Below are 16,383 nucleotides of genomic sequence, written 5' to 3' on the forward strand. Positions count from 1 at the left end.
CGTTCTGTTCACGGTATGTGGTTCCAATTGGTTTGGTCTTCCCACGAGCTTTCGGTTCTAATCGACGTGTAGGTTGCCGTTGCTGCTCTACGCGCATTCGACATTAACCAGGTGTTTGCTGCGTAAATTGTCCGCCAGTCACGCTCTCCCTTTCCTCCCGACGCGCGACAATAACAAGAGGGGTGGGCATTGCTTTCATTCGATCATCACCAACCGGTCAATCCAAACTCTTAAACGGACGGTGTACCCCAAATCGGAACATGTACATAACATTATATGACTGGTAATATATACAAGCAAAAATCTAAAACACAAAAAATTTCTTTTGGTTATTCGCTGTCACTCTCCTCCTCTGCCGTCGCAAGCCACTCGACCCACCGCTGCGCAAGCTCGCCGACCTTGATCATATCTGCGTCCTCACTTCGCTGTGGCTCCTTGTACCACCATCTCAGGATATTCTCCTCGTCGAGCGTATCCTGGTCGTATAAGAAGTTGAGCGAGTGTAGCAAGATCGCAGACCCTTGCAAGCGACGAGTGCAGTCGCGCTGAATGAGTAAGATGAGATCGATTTGATCCGCGTCGTCAAATACTTGGCGCTTGAATAAATCGCTCCATCGTGCGAGGACGGATGCAACAGCAGGCTTGACCTTCATGGTATTGCTGTTGATCAGCATCGAAATCCGACTCATAAGGGCCGTGATGGTCGCTGCACGCACTTCATGGAACGGCGCGTTCTTCGCCAAGCGCAGAGTTCCAAGTTCCAATGCTGCAATATCTGTATCATGATCCTCCGCAATCGCACGCTCTAAACTCGACTGCGCTTCCCGCATAAAGCTTTCGTCGTCCGAGTCCTCCGACGCGGCGGTGTTATTACTGGCGGTGCTGAAACGGCGCTTAGTCTTCACCTTCTGTGACGCGCTATTAGCCGTGTCGCTCGAGAACGAAACATCGGACACATTTAGTGACGCCATGTTGTATACCAGACCCGAGGAGTTGACGACCTCCTCGTAGTCATCATCCTCCTCCTCCGAGTCGTCGTCGTAGAGAAACCCGTCACCGTCAAGTCCGACCACCTGCGAATCGCTCGGTCGCGGCACGTTGGCAGTCTTTGTAAGTCTGCTATTTCCCGGGACCAAAACGCCGTTTCCGATCTTAACGTTATACGACACAATCGCGCCCGGCGCAATCTGACAGCCTTCGCCAATCACAGCGCCATTTCCAACAATCGCGCTCCTTATAACCGCATTATCCTTGATCACCACGTCGTCCCAAATATACGCGCCGCTGATGGTCACGTTCTTTCCAATCTTGCACCGCCTTCCGATTACACTCTCGATAATCACACTCCCGTCGCTGACAACAGTCCCGGAGCCAACGACCGTACACCTCTCAATGCGACACGTGCGTGCAAGAACAACGTCTTCTTCCTTGTAAATATGCCCGCGCTGGTACTGGAACGTCTGGTCCTCGAGTAGGTTGCTGTCCGGTACGATAGGGTACGTGTACCGTGAAATAACATCCTTGCTCACCGCGTCGTAGGTCTGCAGACTCCGTACACGCGCAGCATAGTGATCCGTCACCACGTGCGCAAAAATAGTCTTCCCCAGCAAATCTGACGTCAGAATACCGTGGACAAAGTCCTTGCGAATATGACTGTAATCAAAGTTCTCAGTGAACAGCGCTGGCACGTCAGGCGAGCAGATGTCAATGTGGCAATCAATAAAGTCGTTCCGAATAGCAAGATCCGAATGTTTCCCGAAAATCTCCGGCTCGAGCGAAATATACTTCATATGTTTGCGCGTCTTGATCTCCTCATAATGCACACACTGGTTGGTTTTCTCGTCCAGCACGAAAATCGCGGACTCTGCGCGCGCGCGCGTCCGGTGCAACGGACTCGCCTCCCGCAGCACCATCGTCATAATCGCGTTTTTGTCCTTCTGCCTGCGCTCTCTATGTTCCGCCAGCACTTTTTCAAAGGGGACGTTGCATACGATGTCGCCGCTGACGAGTAAAAAGTCCGAGGTGATTAAGCCTTTGGCGTCCAGATCCCGCATCGCGTCGCCGACAGACATGGACTCGGGACTCAGGATTGTTTCGACCGAAAACGGCGACGAAGCACTACTCCATCGTGAATTGCTGTGAAAGTTAGCATTTGAATCGCTTGGCGAGACAGTGGGTGCGTAGTGTGCTTACGCTATGTACTCCTCAATCTGATCCGCGTGAACACAGCTGACGACGATAACCTCGCTCACACCCGCCAGCGCAAGAAACTCGAACGTATACTCGATGAGCGGCGTATTGCATAGCGACAGTAGGCACTACGTTTCCGACATTAGCGCTTCACGCTCGATTGCTCAACATGGAAGTGTGCACTAACCCTCGGTTTCTCCAGCGTCAACGGACGAAACCGATTCTGGTAAGAATCGCTCAACACAATCGCTTGCAGTCTCTGTTGCGCGTGAATTAGCCAATTGTAATCAAGACCAGATACGGCAGCACCAGGGAGTGGATATGCATGCCAAAACGCACCTCATCTTGATGTGATTCACTAGTAAACGACGCCTGCGCTGCGGCCTGCTTTGCGCTCGCAGTCTGCTTCTTGCCGTTCTGCTGCTGTCCCTTTTTGGGGCCCATGTCTGTGTATCAGGGATGACACGCAAGCTCGGGAGAGACAGATTACTATTACGTCCGTTCGAGCCGACGCGCCTGACTATTGTCCTTCGACTTTTTGTCTCAACTGTGGCCTGATCACGTGATTGATATAATCCAAGAAAATGAGGGAGCTGTGGCGGGGGAACGAACAGATTGTGACTGTCCTCAAAGAGATAGGACCGGCAGTCCGGAGTTGTTTATTCAAAGATAATGATTAGTAGTAGTACATTTGTGTGGTAAAGTTATAATCAGGATTGGTGGTGAAGCAAATTTTATTGCTGTTGATGAATACATTCGTACGAGCTAACGAACGGTAACTGTGATGATAATCCGATCAAGCCAACGATAGCCGATCAATACTGTGTTCAAACTTCCAAGTGCACGCCTAGATTGTCAAGCAAATAGCACATTAAATCCCTCCCCCAGATCGCTCGACCGTGACCCCGCGCACCTTCCCGTTCCCACTGACTTCGCGGCTCTTCCCTGGCAGTGTCGAATTGATCCCCTTCATATTCGAGTTTCCCGCGGACGGGTATTCAGTGAATGACTTGTAGTAACCGAGGCGCGGTACGTCGGACTCGCCTTGTTTGCCAGTGAAGACCATTGATTTCTTGTGGTAGTTTGGTGCGGAGGGACGGGCCCAGAAGTAGTATGCTGTGCCGGCCATCATCGCCATAGACGCCATCATAACAAAGCGGTTATTGCGTCTGAGTAAGTTAGCACCGAAGTCGAGGACGGTGATCAGTGGAAACTCACCTGATGACATTGCGTGGTTGACGAGGTCCCAGTAGCGGGGCCGCACCCGCGCCATTATCCATGTACATTCCCGATTCCATTGATGCGTGAATGTGATGAGTAGAGTAGTAGTTCGTAAAGTAAGCTTAGCAGTCGTCGTGATAAACGCAGACGGTTGGATCAGAGCGTGAAGGACGCCCCCTCACGCGAATATATAGATAGAACACACCATCTAGTACCACCTGACTTGTGTTCGCACGCGACCAACCACTAAGGTTCCCTACGTCATGCTATGCCTACACACAACCAGGCGATCGGTTCATGCCCACACAACAAAGCAGAGCCGCGTAGCGAAGCGGAGAGGAGAGGGGTATCAGCAGGAAAGTATCGACAGCGAGTGGTGGACAGACAGCGCAGGTGCAGGTTTCCGCAGTACGAGAGTGCCTCCTGCGCTTAGTTAGCCAATGCTGACGGCCAGTTTTGCACTTATTTTTCGATCCCTGGACGACGCGACGGGAGCAGAAGCCGATGGCGATGCGCGAGGACTACGATGGGCCTCCGCTGTTGGCCGCACGGCCGCTTGCTTGTCACCGGCTCCGCCGCTTAGCAGAGTCCTTTGATGTCCATGCGGTAACAAGCACAGTTCCTGCATCTTGCATTACGTTCTTTGCTCTGCGCATGATTTCGCCCTGAAGAAAGGGATGGAGAGGAGAAGGGGAAGTGAGGGTCAGCGGATCACAGCGATCGAGTCACGGCGCGGCGCATCGCGTGACTTGTGAGCATAGTTCAATTTGGCCCCGCATTTTCTCAGACAAATGACGTCGTGCCTATGCTTCTGATGAGCGCCAGCGACAGCGACCGAATGAGCAGAGTCATCAGCCCTGAGCGGACATATGAGATCGCTCACTCAACGAGTCTGCAGTTATACTATTGTGATATATACATGCACACTTACTAAGCAACCCTAGACAAACATAACCAACCTATTTGCTGGGCGCGGGTATGCTACTGTTTGGTGCTAGCCGCGGCGTCGGCCGGGTCCACAGCGCCAGGCCGAATTCAATGCCACTGAAGAATGGATGCGCCTTGATCTGGTCGATTGTAAGCCTCTTCGATGGATCCAGTAATAACAAGTTCGCCACCAAATCCTTCGCGACCGGCGGAAACTCTGGCGGGAAGGTGTAGTCGAGCTTGATGATCTTCTGGAAGGTCTGGTACTCGTTGTTCGCCTTGAATGGAGGACGTCCGCACAGAAGCTGAAAGAGGATGCAACCAAATGCCCATAAGTCCGAGGCTTTGCATGCAGACTTGTCGTTCAGCAGCTCTGGTGAGACGTACTCTGCCGTGCCGACGAAGGAGCTTGCACGCTCCTCCTCGATGGGTGTGATGGTCGATGTGGGAGTCGAGGGCTCGGAGGCGTCCGTGCCGCTTGGGTCAGCGTCAGCGGAAGGCGCAGGTTTGGGCAGGCTGAGCAGTTTGGCGGTGCCAAAATCGGTAACCTTGATGCGCATGTTCTCGTCGAGGAGGATGCTGCATATGAGTTAGAGTGTTCAAAGCGTAACTGGGTAGTAAACTCACTTTTCCGGCTTCAGATCTCTGTGAATAACGCCGTGGTTGTGCATGTACTCTATTGCGTCCAGTAGTTGCGCGCAATAGTACTGAGTGCACTCGACATTCAGCGTACCGAGCTAGCTGGTTAGCCTGGTATGCAAGAGAGAGTTATGAAGAGCCTACCTTTTTGAGAAGCGTGAATAGCTCGCCCTTCGGCGCGAGGTCAAGCACAAAGTACAGACTGCGCTCGTCTTGGAAGGTGTAATACAGCCGCACGATACCCGGATGATTGCCCAACCGGTTAAGCGTGTACTTCTCGACGTTGACGTACTTGACCTTCTTCTCCTTGATGATGTGCCGCTTATCAAGAATCTTGATCGCGTACTCGCGCAATGTCTGGCGGTCCGTCGCGGCTACAACGGTCGAAAACGAACCCTCGCCAAGGGTTCGACCAAAGGTAAAGTCCTTGACGCCCTTTTTGATAGTCTTGATTTGAACGTTGCCATTGGCATCCGTCTCACGCTGGATCTGAACTGCCGCGCCACGATCAGCCCACTCGTCAGAGGTGGATCTCGTGCGCATCGGGTGTGGCATATTCGAGGTCGTCGGTTGTTGCGGTGATGACGGCGCCGCCTGCTGCTGTTGTTGTTGTTGTTGCTGTTGAAGAGCCTGTTGCTGCAAGAAGTGCGGCAGTGACGCCAGAGTGGGCAGTCCCGCAACGGTCTTCGTCTCCAGTGCGTAGGGAACTCTGCGGGAGTTGTGGTAGTGCGACTGCGAGGCCTGGCTCTGCTGCTGCGGTTGTGGGTGGGAATGACGACCCAGCACGACGCGGGGTCTGGACCCGTGAGCGACCTGGAGTGACGCAATTGAGGACTGCATAGCGACCTGGGCGGCAGGGGTAGCAGCTGATGGTGGCGATTGTGGGGACTGCGGTAATTGGGGCGAGGTCTGCGGTGAGGGTGCAGGTGAACCCGGGGGGGGGAGCGGGAGGGACTGTGCGGATAAAGAAGGCGACAGGGCGACGGTGGAGGAGACGCTGGAGGACGTCGCGTCGGAGGAGGAGTGTTCAGAGAGCGACTGGGACGTGCTAGCGGTGGTGGTCGACGCGCTCGTCGCTTCCGAGGCGGCGGCAGCAGCGGCGGCGGCGGCGGCGGGGGTGGGCGGAGGAAGCGCAAGCCCGGCGGGAGCAGGTGTCGGGAATGGCTGGGGCTCGGATTCGGACTCGGCGGGCGGTGGCAGGCTGATGAGGATCCGCGATGACGTCGACGCGAGGGAGGCGTGGCTGCCGACCCCGGCGGCATCGGCGTCGGATGCGTGGTGTTTGTGGTCGTGTTTGTAGTGATGGTTGTGGTGCGCGCTCGAGGCATCGCTGGCGTCGGCGGGCCGCCCAGACTTGCCGAAGCGGGCGTTGAAGAAGCTGTGCCGGTGGCTCTGGAACGACGCACGCGACCCCCGCCGCGGCGGCTCTGGGTCGCCCGCTGCTTTTTCATGCTTCTGCGGCAGCAATTGTGGGTGCTGCGGGGCTGCCTGCTGCGGTGCGCTGTGCGATGTCTTCTCACTGGCAGAGGATGCCTGCTGGCCAGCTGCGGCGGTAGGTGTAGCTGCAGCAGCGGCCGCCGGCTCGGTGGCGTCGTCAGGACTCGCGTCGGGGTCGCCTTGCTTGCGCGCACGAAGGCGCGCAAAAAGCGACGCGAACTTGTCGCCGGGCATGTCCGCGGGGGGTGTGGGCGAGGTGTATACGTTGTGGTGGTGGCTGGCGATGGGCAAGTTGGCGGGGCCGGCGCTGCTGTCGACGCCGCTGCGCCGCACGAATGACCCCAACCCTGACCAAGCGTCTTCGCTGCGCCTTCTCGCAGCGGCCACGTTCACCTATATCGCCAAAGATGCTCGCGCTGCCCGCCTCTCGCGTGCTGCTCTGTCCTCGCGAGCTCGACGCCTTGCCACAGCACCCGCCAACAGTCCGCCACGACAATCTCGTCAACCCCGCCTACGCATCCGCGAAAGATCCTATCCCGGTGCCGCCGCTCGCACTCTTCCTCCCTGACGGCGGGGTCAACCATATCAACCACTACTTCTACTACAACCACCTTGTGCATTACGACAGGCTCGATGGTATGCACTCGGCATTGTATGACGATGACGGGTTTGAGATCCCGCACTTCCACCACCCCGTGTCGTCCGTGAATCTCGAGACCATCGCGCAGTTTGGACGCGACGGCATTCCTAAGCGGCCGGGCCGCGACGCGTTTCCCAGCCTTGATCTCGACGGCTCGCCGGTGCAGTATCCGTCTCGCACTCTGCCTAAGAAAGGACGCTCGGAGCACTCTCTCGCTCCCGTGCCTGCCATGGACATCGAAATTCAACCGCCGGTGGGTGGTGGCGGCCGCAGACACTTTAGCTTTAATTGGAAAGCCCTCTTCGCCCGCCGTGTGTCTTCCTTCACCTTCTCGAACCTCGATCCCCGCTCCCCGCCTCCTGACACCTCGCTCTCCTCCGCCACTCCGACCCCTTCGGCGCTCTCGCCCGACAGCACACCAGCGGAGACCACCAACGGCAGTAATACCATGGACGTCGACGACGACGACGACGACGACTACGACGACAAATTCGCGACTCTCAGCACTGCGTTCATCGACCAAGTCTCGGGCACGTCGCTCAACTCGCCTGAGTACGATATAGTCACCCAGAACTGGGCAAACGTCGCCGACAGTCAACACGATATCCTATCCTCACGCCCGCCACGACCATCCTGCTAACTGCAACTGTATTACTATTACACTTATATTCTGATACCCTTTCATAGCTTTATTCCCGTATCGGGTAGCCGATCTGTGTTCTGTTAGTATCGCTCTGTCAACCAACTCGCGTTCACATACCGCTTCGTACGCCATGTCCACGGCCTTCATGTTTGCAACGCTGTTCTCGTTTGAAAAATACGGAGTATCTGTACTTGTTAGTAACTTTTCTTTCCTCAAACCAATGATCAACTGACCCGTCGCGCCGGTGACGAGGTTGGCAAACGCCTCCATCTGGTACGTGTACGTGCTCCAGTGCTCCTTGCCCGGCTCATACACAGTCTCCATGGTGGTGACGCCGGTGGCATTATCCGTGACTTCCACCGAGTGGAAGAGGTTCGGAAACAGCGGGTTCGTGAAGAGCAGGGTCTTCTTGGTGCCCTTGATCTTGAAGTACGGCAGGAAGCCGATTTTGAACAGTGTACTGTACGGCGTCTTCATGCCGCAGTGGACGATGCCCTTCTTCTCGGGGTTGGATGCGAAGGCATACTCGACCGAGGCGACGGCGTCGATTTTGGGGTTGCCTGGGAAGCATGTCGCGCCGAGGCCTTTCGCGGAGACCGGCTCCTCGCCCATGAAGTACCTCATCCAGCAGATGGGGTAGCACCCCATGTCCATGATACTGCCGCCCGCGAGGGCAAAGTCGTATCTGACGTTTTCCTTCTTGGGCAACCCGTGCGCGGCCAGCGAGCCCTCGTACGAAAGTAACTCGCCGAACTCCTCCTTGTTGGAGATGATCGCCTTGGCCTTTTGGGCGTCGGGATAGAACCACCAGTGGAACGCCTCGACGACGAGAACATTTTTCTCCTTTGCAATCGCAAACAGCTTAGCTGTCTGGTCCGCGTTCGCTGCCGCGGGCTTCTCGAGCAGTACCGGCAGGCCGCGCTCGATGCACTTGACCGCCCACTCGTAGTGGAGCCCGTTGGGCAGGGGGATGTAGACCGCCTGGATCTGCGGGTCCGCAAGCAACTCGTCGTACGAGTCGTGCGTGTGGGGGATGCCGAACTGTTTGGCGAACGCCTTTGCCTTCTCCGGGTTGCGTGCGGCGACAGAGTAGATCTGGACCTTGTCGGGCATGAGCTTGGCGGGGTGGACCACGGCGCGGGGCGCGATGTCGGCGGCGCCGAGCACGCCGATGCGCAGGGGGCCGGCCGCGCCCTCTGCGACAGCAGAGGGCTCGGGGTAGGGCGGGAAGACGACCTTGAAAAGACGGGAGAGCGTGGCGGCCATGTCTGAGTTGCACTTGCGGGGGTGTGGAGTAGAGCAGGGCGGAGGCTTTTAAGCGGTGCGGATAAGGATAGGCAGCACGTGCGGTTGACGACACTTGTCGTGGCCCTTGGACCTTGGCGACGCGACGACGCAACAAACCACCTTCTCCGCCGCGGCGTCTCCATATTGCCGAGTGCTTCTCCTGCGAACGAGGTGCCGAGTGCGCGAAGCCAGGCGCGGGGTGCTTTTCGTGAACTCTGTCCCCGCAGTTTTCGCACGGCCTTCCCCCGCCCACAATGGTCTTGCCCGCGGGCTCCCCGGATACGTCCCGCTCAGCTGACTACCCCGCCTCCGACCTCCCCGGCTCGTCTGCCTATACCCTGCCCGCTAGCTCCTCCTCTGCCTCCGCCTCTGCCGACTTCCCCTCGGCCTCACAGCCCATCCACATCCCCAGCATCGCCATCGCCACGCTCGCCGCACCAGCCACGGCCGTAGCCGCCGCGGACGCCCTCTCCGCGCCGCCCGCGCCGGCCCAGGGCCTCTTCTGCCCTCAATGCCACCTTCTCCGCCCTGCCGCCGACTTTCGCGGGCCCGCCTCCCGTCCCGAGATACCGCGCAAGTACTGCATCGGGTGTCGCCGCAAGATGAGCGAGCAGAAGGGGCTCGCGAGCAGGCCCAACAGGGCAGCCTCCAGGCAGAAGGAGTTCCCTGACATCGACAACTTCCGCAAGTTCACTAGCATAGACGCGTTTAAGGAGATGTTCCGCGCGGATCTATTCACGGTTCCCGTCAAGTTCACAGGTCCGGAGGACCCGCCGCCGACACCGCCTGTCCACCAGCAGCAACAGCAGCAACAGCAGCAACAGCATCCGATCAAGTACAAGAATTACGCCGGCGAGGCCCGCGCACTGTTCAAGTACCTCATCCTCCCCGACACGCCCTTCGGCACCTCCACCGTCGGCACGCTCTTCTCCGACTCCACCCAGGAGCCCACCGAGGTCTACAAGTTCATCGTGAAGGCCCTCATGGAGGTCACGGGCTACTCTTTCCAGCGGCACGGCCGCTACGCGTTCACGCGCAACACCGGCGGCTGGTCGTCAAGGTACAAGTGCGGCCAAGGCGCGCACAACGCGTCCCGCAGCGCCAGAGTCGCCCGCAACGCCGCCGCGAACGGCACCAAGGGACGCAACGTCGAACCGCGCGCGTACTTTAAATGCGACTCGAACCTCTCCATCAGCGGCTCTGCGGCCGGTATCCGCGTACTCTACTCGCACCTGCACATCCACCCCGGCCGCACGCGCAACCCGTCGCAAAAGAAGGGCGACCCGATCTTCCCAACAGACATTCCCACCAACATCGCGCTCATGCGCGAAAGGGTCGGCACGTTTGAAACACAGCTCCGGAAGATGAATTGTTACCCCACCATCCCCCCAAACGGCTTCACTGGGTTCGATAACCCGCACTTTGCGGAGCGGCAGCGATTGATGTCGCTTTTTTTTGCCACGGACATGTTGAAGAATAATCGGCCGTTGCAGGATTACTTGATTGAGAAAACCAACGACATGGCCGCTGTGCTAAACGCAATCCACGCCCCGGCTCCACCACCGCCACCGCTAGAGGACAGCGCCGATAATAGCGAAGACGACGACGACGACGCACAGCTGCTGCAACCACAACTACAGTCACTCCCGCTCTCACCCCAACACGAGCTCGTCAATGTGATTCACGTGAACCCGGTCGTCAGCAGCGCGATCATGGGCGTTCCTCATTTTTTCCAGGGCTTGGACCAGTTATGATTTTCACGTGAGGGGGGATGAGTAGGTGGCGTTTTACATGTCGCTTGGCAGCTTGGTTTAGTTTGATTGGTTTAGGGAGTGATTGTGTAATTGATTTCAGATCCGTACGCGTAGTCTCGTCATATATGAGACGCAGAAAATGCGTCGTGTGAGGGAGCGTGGAGTGGAGAACTCCCAAGCAGAGGTCACCAGAATCCCGAAACTTCACGAGCCTGCAGGTGCACCCTTCCCACCACCACCACCACCACCACCACCACCACCACCACAGTCCTGTGCACTACACCAACTCTATTGCTTCTTTCTGACCGACGTAGCTCAATGGCACGTCTAACATCAAACGAACCCCCCGGCACCGCCGCCTCCACCGGCACCGAAGAAGTCGTCATCTCGCGCAAGGACCGACAAGGCTGCTGGGACGCGCGAGACACATACTTCGCGTGTCTCGACAAGAACAAGATCAAAAGCATTCAAGGCGTGGACGTATCGATGTGCTCCTCGTATCTCACTGACATGCGGCAGCGGTGTCGCGAGACCTGGGTATTTACGCCTGCTCGCAACGAGCGAGGAAGGAAGACAGGTTGACGGGGCTAACAGTGCGGTTGCAGGTGGAGTACTTTATAGCGCGACGCGAGCGCACATTCGAAATGGAAAAGTATAAGCTACAAGTCGAAGAACAGGTCGCCAATGATCGGAAATCGAGGACTACAGCACCGATGCGTCGGTTTCCGACGTCAGCGCCACGGCCGGAGAGCAGCTGAAAGAATACACCGCTTCTTAGGTTCAAAATGTACATATTCAAGCATATAGCCAACATGGCATGGGCACGTCTTGCCTATGATATTCGTCGTGACAACTACGCGAGCCGGATGTCTGCACATTCGTATTGGCAGTTATCATGTGAATACATCATACAGGCGTGTGGGCTAAGCGTCTGTACCTTTGCATCTCTTGCGCGTGTGCTTTGAGACGAGATTTGTTTATAGCGTGGCGAGCTGTCACAGCTTGGAAATGCCACAAAAGCACGTCCCGGAAGTCATGGACACAGCGGCAGTGCACGACTCTTAGTGAAGTACGTCCGCCATCTCTCAGAATCGTCTAGGATTTCCATGCACGCTTTTATAAGCCCTGGTAGTGCACGCTTCTCTCCCGCATCTGTGCATACTGTAGTCCGCCTCTTGCAGCTTGCTCCTCGTGAAGCAACACGACCACGCAATCTCCGATTCCGCGACTAAAACACTTCACACAGCTTCTCACGCCAACAGCGCTATATACTGATACTACGAACTACGCCATGAAATACGCCTAACAAGAACTCGCCGGCCGCCAACCAAACTCCCCAGCCTCGCCATGCCTTTAAAATACCGCACCCCTTCTGGCTGCGGAACAGCAGAATCTCCAGGTTCGCCAGCCAAACCAGAACGCTCGGCAGCACCAAGCACGGCTCGAGCGCGCCTGCGCATGCGCGATAAACGGAATCTCACCAGCTAAACTCCACAGTCGCCAACACCCCCTATACACGTATAGCGCGCCACAGCGCATAAGCGCAGGCCGTGGAAAGTGATCACAGCCACGGGTCCCGTGACTTACAGCGCCGCTGAGCTCGGCGCTGATCACAAAACCCTAACTCTAAAGTTAAGGTTAATTGCTGCAGAGTTTTTGAAATATGGGACCCGCCGTGCATTAGCGTCGTTTCTTTTACCCTAATCCACGCGTCGGTGTCTTGGGGTCCGCTCTCCACTGTTGTGTTTCCGGCCGACGCAGCTGCTCTTTGGTGTTGCTGCTGACGACGGAGCACCCGGGTCCTGGCGACGGCGGTTGACGCTGCGATCGACGAGACGGGGTTCTGCAGTTTCAACTAAAGTGAACGCTGTTCCGTCCTGTGACATCGCGACGGGGCTAAGCTCGACCAAGCTGTTCCGCAGCGCTGCGAGCACCGCGATGCATGCTGCGCCGAGCTGCCTCTTCGCGCCAAGATAAGAATGGCCGCCGACGACACTCAAAGTTGTGCGGGGCCTGCGAACTACAGAAGTACGTCTGCTAGCTGCTCGCTGGGCGACAATTTGCTCGTGTTGAGTTCGGCGTCGGTTTCGGCCTCGGTTTCAACCGCATTCTGCTAACAATGCGCAATGCTACTCCGCAGTGCAAATCCATGTAGCATCGCCACTGTCACCCGTCAGAGAGGTTCAGATCTACCAGACCGTCTCTTCGCGGATATAGACGCGGCGGTAGGAAATGCGGTGGCGCGATTAAAGGCTGGCAGCACAACGCAAACGACAAGCGTGTGACGTCATGTGCACTGGGGAATTAAAGTACCGCCGCCGGCTGCAGCACGTTGGCGGATCTCATACATGCGCACTTTCGATTGCGGCGACTGCCACAATTGATGTCCAAGAATACAGCGTCAGCGACCGGAAGGTTTTTCTTGGCCCTAGACATCATCACGAACGAGTTTCGGTCACACTGCGTGCTGCCTGGGGCCGTACTGCTCCATTCCAGGGCCTGAGCTAACGGCAGGATGCGCTTGGCGAAGTTCGGAGCGGAGATAGCCAATGTGGACTCGCCACGCCGCCACAGCCCTGACAACACGTCTACAGAAGTTATCAGATCCAATCCAATGACGGCTCAAATCAATTTCAAAACCCATTGGTGTTTGACATCGCGGTCTGGATTACGGTCGGCACACGTTCTTGGCTCTGATTTGTACAGAAGCAAGCACCGTAACTTTTTCATATACAAGATACTCTCATGCCCGCGCGCCATATATAACATTCGAGTTTTTATGTTACAGAAACCCACCGTAATAAATAGTTAACAAAGCAAACGCTACCTGCGCCTAAACAAATACCGTACTCCTGTCGCTGCGCTGTAAACATGATCATAATCACCACATGACAAAAAAGCATAGCTCAGCAAATATAAAGCAAACCCATGTACTCCGTATATACTTTTTTTGTTTGATTTCGTTGTGATCATAGAACAAAGTTCTTGTTCAGTGCGTCAATCGCACGCGTGTCCTCACCCCATGACACCTTCTCGAACGGGATGTCCTGCACGTCCAGATCCCGCGCAATCGTGCTCAGTCTCTCGTTGTGAAAGGGCGATGTGCTGAGCGGTGTTCGATCGCTGCCGGTGTGCATGTGTGGCGGTAGGAGCTGTTGCTGCCCACGCGCCGGCAGCTGGCGCTGTTGTAACGACTCAATCGGATATAACAGTGTCTGTGGTGCTGTGGGAATACTACTAAGATGCGACAGCGCCGACGGATCTTGCTTGAAAAGTTGCGGCTGGCTCTGCGATGGCGGTTGCTGCTGGACCAGGTTCTGCACGCTCGGCACATTGTAACTGGGCGGCGTCGACACCGGCGAGGGCGGCCAGCCATACTGCTGGCGTGGCGACGCTGCGTGCAGCACCGACTGGTGCGGCGTGGCTTGTGGCTGCTGAGGGTTCAGTATTGACGGCAGCGACGAGGCAGATTGGCCTTGCGCGGGCGGTGCGCGTATATGGACAGGCCGGGTCTGCGACGATGGTGATTGTTGGAATTGTAACACCGGGGCTTCCTGCTGTTGCTGGTGGTGGAGTCGGGCGCCGTAGTGCTGTGGCTGACGCTGTTGCTGCAGTGCAGGCTGTGAATAAACAGGCGAAGGGAGCTGATGAGGCTGTTGCTGCGGATATTGGAGCGGACGCGCCGCCATGGGTGACTGCTGCTGGTACGCAGTGGAGATCTGTGCATGCTGAATAACTTGCGATGGCGGGCCCTGAAGGATAGACGCTTGCTGCTGCGACAGCTGCTGCGACCCCACAGCTTCCGGCTCGCTCGACGATGCATCCGGATACATGCCCTTTGGAATACGCACAAACTTGAGGGCCGGATCCTGCGACGGCTGCACAAGGTCCTCGCCGTTCTGCATGTGTGCGCGCGAAAAGTAGGATATCAGATGCAGCTTGAGATGCGACGACGTGTGGATCGAGAACGACTGCTTCATGAGCCCGTCCGGCTTGTACCTGTACCCGTCGGGCCCATCGTCACCACGATCCGAATCCGACCGGTCGGCCTCGTCGCAGTCCGACACACGTCGCGGCGGCGAGGGCACAAGCGGACCGCCGTACGTGCCGCCGCTGCGCTTGCCCTCCATCTCGCGGTAGGTAAGGAACGAGCCCGACACGCGCGAGGCCGACCACGACTTGCCGTCAGTCCACCGGCGCATGCCGGCCTCGCGCTCGTCCCAGACAAACACCGAGCCGGAGCGGATGCCCATGCGCTCCTTCTCCGAGAGACGGCGCTGCACGCGCGGAAGGATGCCAAGACGGCACGCCTCAAAGAGAATAATTGCGTCCAGTGGCGTGCGGACTAAGCCGCAGTACGTTTCCATGGACGACATCGGCGACGATGCGCGGGAAAACGGCGAGAAGGAGGTGACGGAGCAAAGGCACGTCTGAGGCGGGGCGCGAAATATAAGCAACAGTGCAGACGACGCAAGAGCGAGGGAATTTAAGTGCGACATTATTATTTTAATCCCACTACAAGAGAGTTTTGCCAAGACGAGCTTGGCACCCTGAGCACTTAAGGTTGTGACTGGGGGCATGGGCGCAGAAAACAAGCAATCTGCCATCGTCCGACTCCTGCATTGCAAGCTTATCACCCACTCCGAAGTCCCGGCTGCGCCAGCCAGATCTCACGGATCCCTTAACTTGGCAGTAATTTCCGCCATCGCACGCGCGTCCGTCTCTGGCTATACACATTGCCGTGTTATCACCGCACCGCAGCTGGCCCGGCTGATGCTCACAAAGTCCGCTTCCGCGGTCGAGAGAGCTCTTCTGCGACTGTGCAGCACTGCTGCGACTGCTGCCGGCACTGCTGTGTTCCTGTACTTGCACCCTAAGCTAGGGTTTACTCCGGCTATCCGGCCTTTCCACAGCTTGTGCGTCGGCTGCGACTCACAATCATGTGGTATGACGTCGCAGCGTTCCCCTGTGAACCCAACAATTTCCGTATGCATGCTTGCCAAGCCCGTCAGCGGGAAACCTTGTCTCTTGCGCGTACCGAGCAACATAAATGCGCAACAGCGTGCCGGACTTTAGGGCTTTGCCGGTCCTCAGCATCGGTTCTCCTTTAAGGTTGACGGACAATAAAGGGCCCCGTTGACGCTGGGCGTCTGATAGCCACGCGCGCTGCAGTGTTCGCAGCCACCTTGCGCGGGACTAAAGGCTTCTGTTTTTTTTGTAGACACCGGACGTTTGCAGCTTCTGCGGCGTTTTCAGCTGCTTCGTCGTCTTCCACGAAGCGTGTTGCAGGGCAAGAGCGCCAGATATCTCGCTGCAGGCGTGGTGCAGCGAAAACACGATCACGCTTGTGGGCCGCGCCAGATTCTCGGACTTGTCCCAAACAAGTGTATCTCCACGCATGTAACAGAGTTTCCTGCGCTGACCTTTCTGGCCTCGAGCATCTTCCACAGAACGCTCTCGACTAGAACCCCCCCCCCTCTCCGGCCCCAGTAGTAGCACAAAGACGTGTCGTCACGAACTGCAGCATGGCTTTGCCAGGGCCAGGCCGCTGCGGCCGCGTTATTGACCACTCGACGACCGGGGCGAGGGCGTTCGCCGCCCGATCGACAAGCCATTAAGGGCGGGCACGTGCGGCATTTAAAGTG

General features: G+C 57.0%; 8 protein-coding genes across 8 annotated transcripts; 3 read left to right on the plus strand and 5 right to left on the minus strand.

Annotated features, from left to right (window-relative positions):
- Positions 1-246: 246 nt before the first annotated feature.
- V1518DRAFT_385154 (nucleotide-diphospho-sugar transferase) lies at positions 247-2,716 on the minus strand. Its single transcript, XM_066901691.1, has 4 exons — positions 2,530-2,716; positions 2,378-2,449; positions 2,194-2,318; positions 247-2,136 (listed from the first exon to the last, which is right to left on the minus strand). Exons 1-4 carry the CDS (start codon positions 2,632-2,634, stop codon positions 330-332), a joined length of 2,109 nt encoding a protein of 702 aa, XP_066758755.1. The 5' UTR covers positions 2,635-2,716; the 3' UTR covers positions 247-329.
- Positions 2,717-3,061: 345 nt separating this feature from the next.
- V1518DRAFT_428137 (uncharacterized protein) lies at positions 3,062-3,488 on the minus strand (the record flags this gene model as incomplete). Its single annotated transcript, XM_066906076.1, has 2 exons — positions 3,062-3,359; positions 3,409-3,488. The coding sequence occupies 2 exons, from the start codon at positions 3,486-3,488 to the stop codon at positions 3,062-3,064; spliced, it is 378 nt and encodes a 125-aa protein (XP_066758756.1).
- Positions 3,489-4,370: 882 nt separating this feature from the next.
- V1518DRAFT_374936 (kinase-like domain-containing protein) lies at positions 4,371-5,532 on the minus strand (the record flags this gene model as incomplete). Its single annotated transcript, XM_066901483.1, has 3 exons — positions 4,371-4,917; positions 4,966-5,075; positions 5,122-5,532. The coding sequence occupies 3 exons, from the start codon at positions 5,530-5,532 to the stop codon at positions 4,371-4,373; spliced, it is 1,068 nt and encodes a 355-aa protein (XP_066758757.1).
- Positions 5,533-6,817: 1,285 nt separating this feature from the next.
- Positions 6,818-7,923, plus strand: V1518DRAFT_314884 (uncharacterized protein). Its single transcript, XM_066901124.1, has one exon. It carries the CDS (start codon positions 6,822-6,824, stop codon positions 7,692-7,694), a length of 873 nt encoding a protein of 290 aa, XP_066758758.1. The 5' UTR covers positions 6,818-6,821; the 3' UTR covers positions 7,695-7,923.
- V1518DRAFT_418773 (uncharacterized protein) lies at positions 7,685-9,224 on the minus strand. Its single transcript, XM_066904613.1, has 3 exons — positions 7,931-9,224; positions 7,815-7,882; positions 7,685-7,767 (listed from the first exon to the last, which is right to left on the minus strand). Exons 1-3 carry the CDS (start codon positions 8,961-8,963, stop codon positions 7,744-7,746), a joined length of 1,125 nt encoding a protein of 374 aa, XP_066758759.1. The 5' UTR covers positions 8,964-9,224; the 3' UTR covers positions 7,685-7,743.
- On the plus strand, positions 9,069-10,859 carry V1518DRAFT_418774 (uncharacterized protein). The gene has a single exon (XM_066904614.1). The coding sequence runs from the start codon at positions 9,239-9,241 to the stop codon at positions 10,736-10,738; it is 1,500 nt and encodes a 499-aa protein (XP_066758760.1). The 5' UTR covers positions 9,069-9,238; the 3' UTR covers positions 10,739-10,859.
- A 197-nt stretch (positions 10,860-11,056) lies between these two features.
- On the plus strand, positions 11,057-11,496 carry V1518DRAFT_374827 (uncharacterized protein; the record flags this gene model as incomplete). Its single annotated transcript, XM_066901475.1, has 2 exons — positions 11,057-11,275; positions 11,344-11,496. The coding sequence occupies 2 exons, from the start codon at positions 11,057-11,059 to the stop codon at positions 11,494-11,496; spliced, it is 372 nt and encodes a 123-aa protein (XP_066758761.1).
- A 1,842-nt stretch (positions 11,497-13,338) lies between these two features.
- Positions 13,339-15,201, minus strand: V1518DRAFT_418779 (Gti1/Pac2 family-domain-containing protein). The gene has a single exon (XM_066904615.1). The coding sequence runs from the start codon at positions 15,112-15,114 to the stop codon at positions 13,708-13,710; it is 1,407 nt and encodes a 468-aa protein (XP_066758762.1). The 5' UTR covers positions 15,115-15,201; the 3' UTR covers positions 13,339-13,707.
- Positions 15,202-16,383: the final 1,182 nt, after the last annotated feature.

This window comes from Limtongia smithiae (genome assembly GCF_038497785.1).
Source record: "Limtongia smithiae strain NRRL Y-17922 unplaced genomic scaffold V1518scaffold_8, whole genome shotgun sequence".
In the NCBI taxonomy this organism is placed as follows: domain Eukaryota; kingdom Fungi; phylum Ascomycota; class Lipomycetes; order Lipomycetales; family Lipomycetaceae; genus Limtongia; species Limtongia smithiae.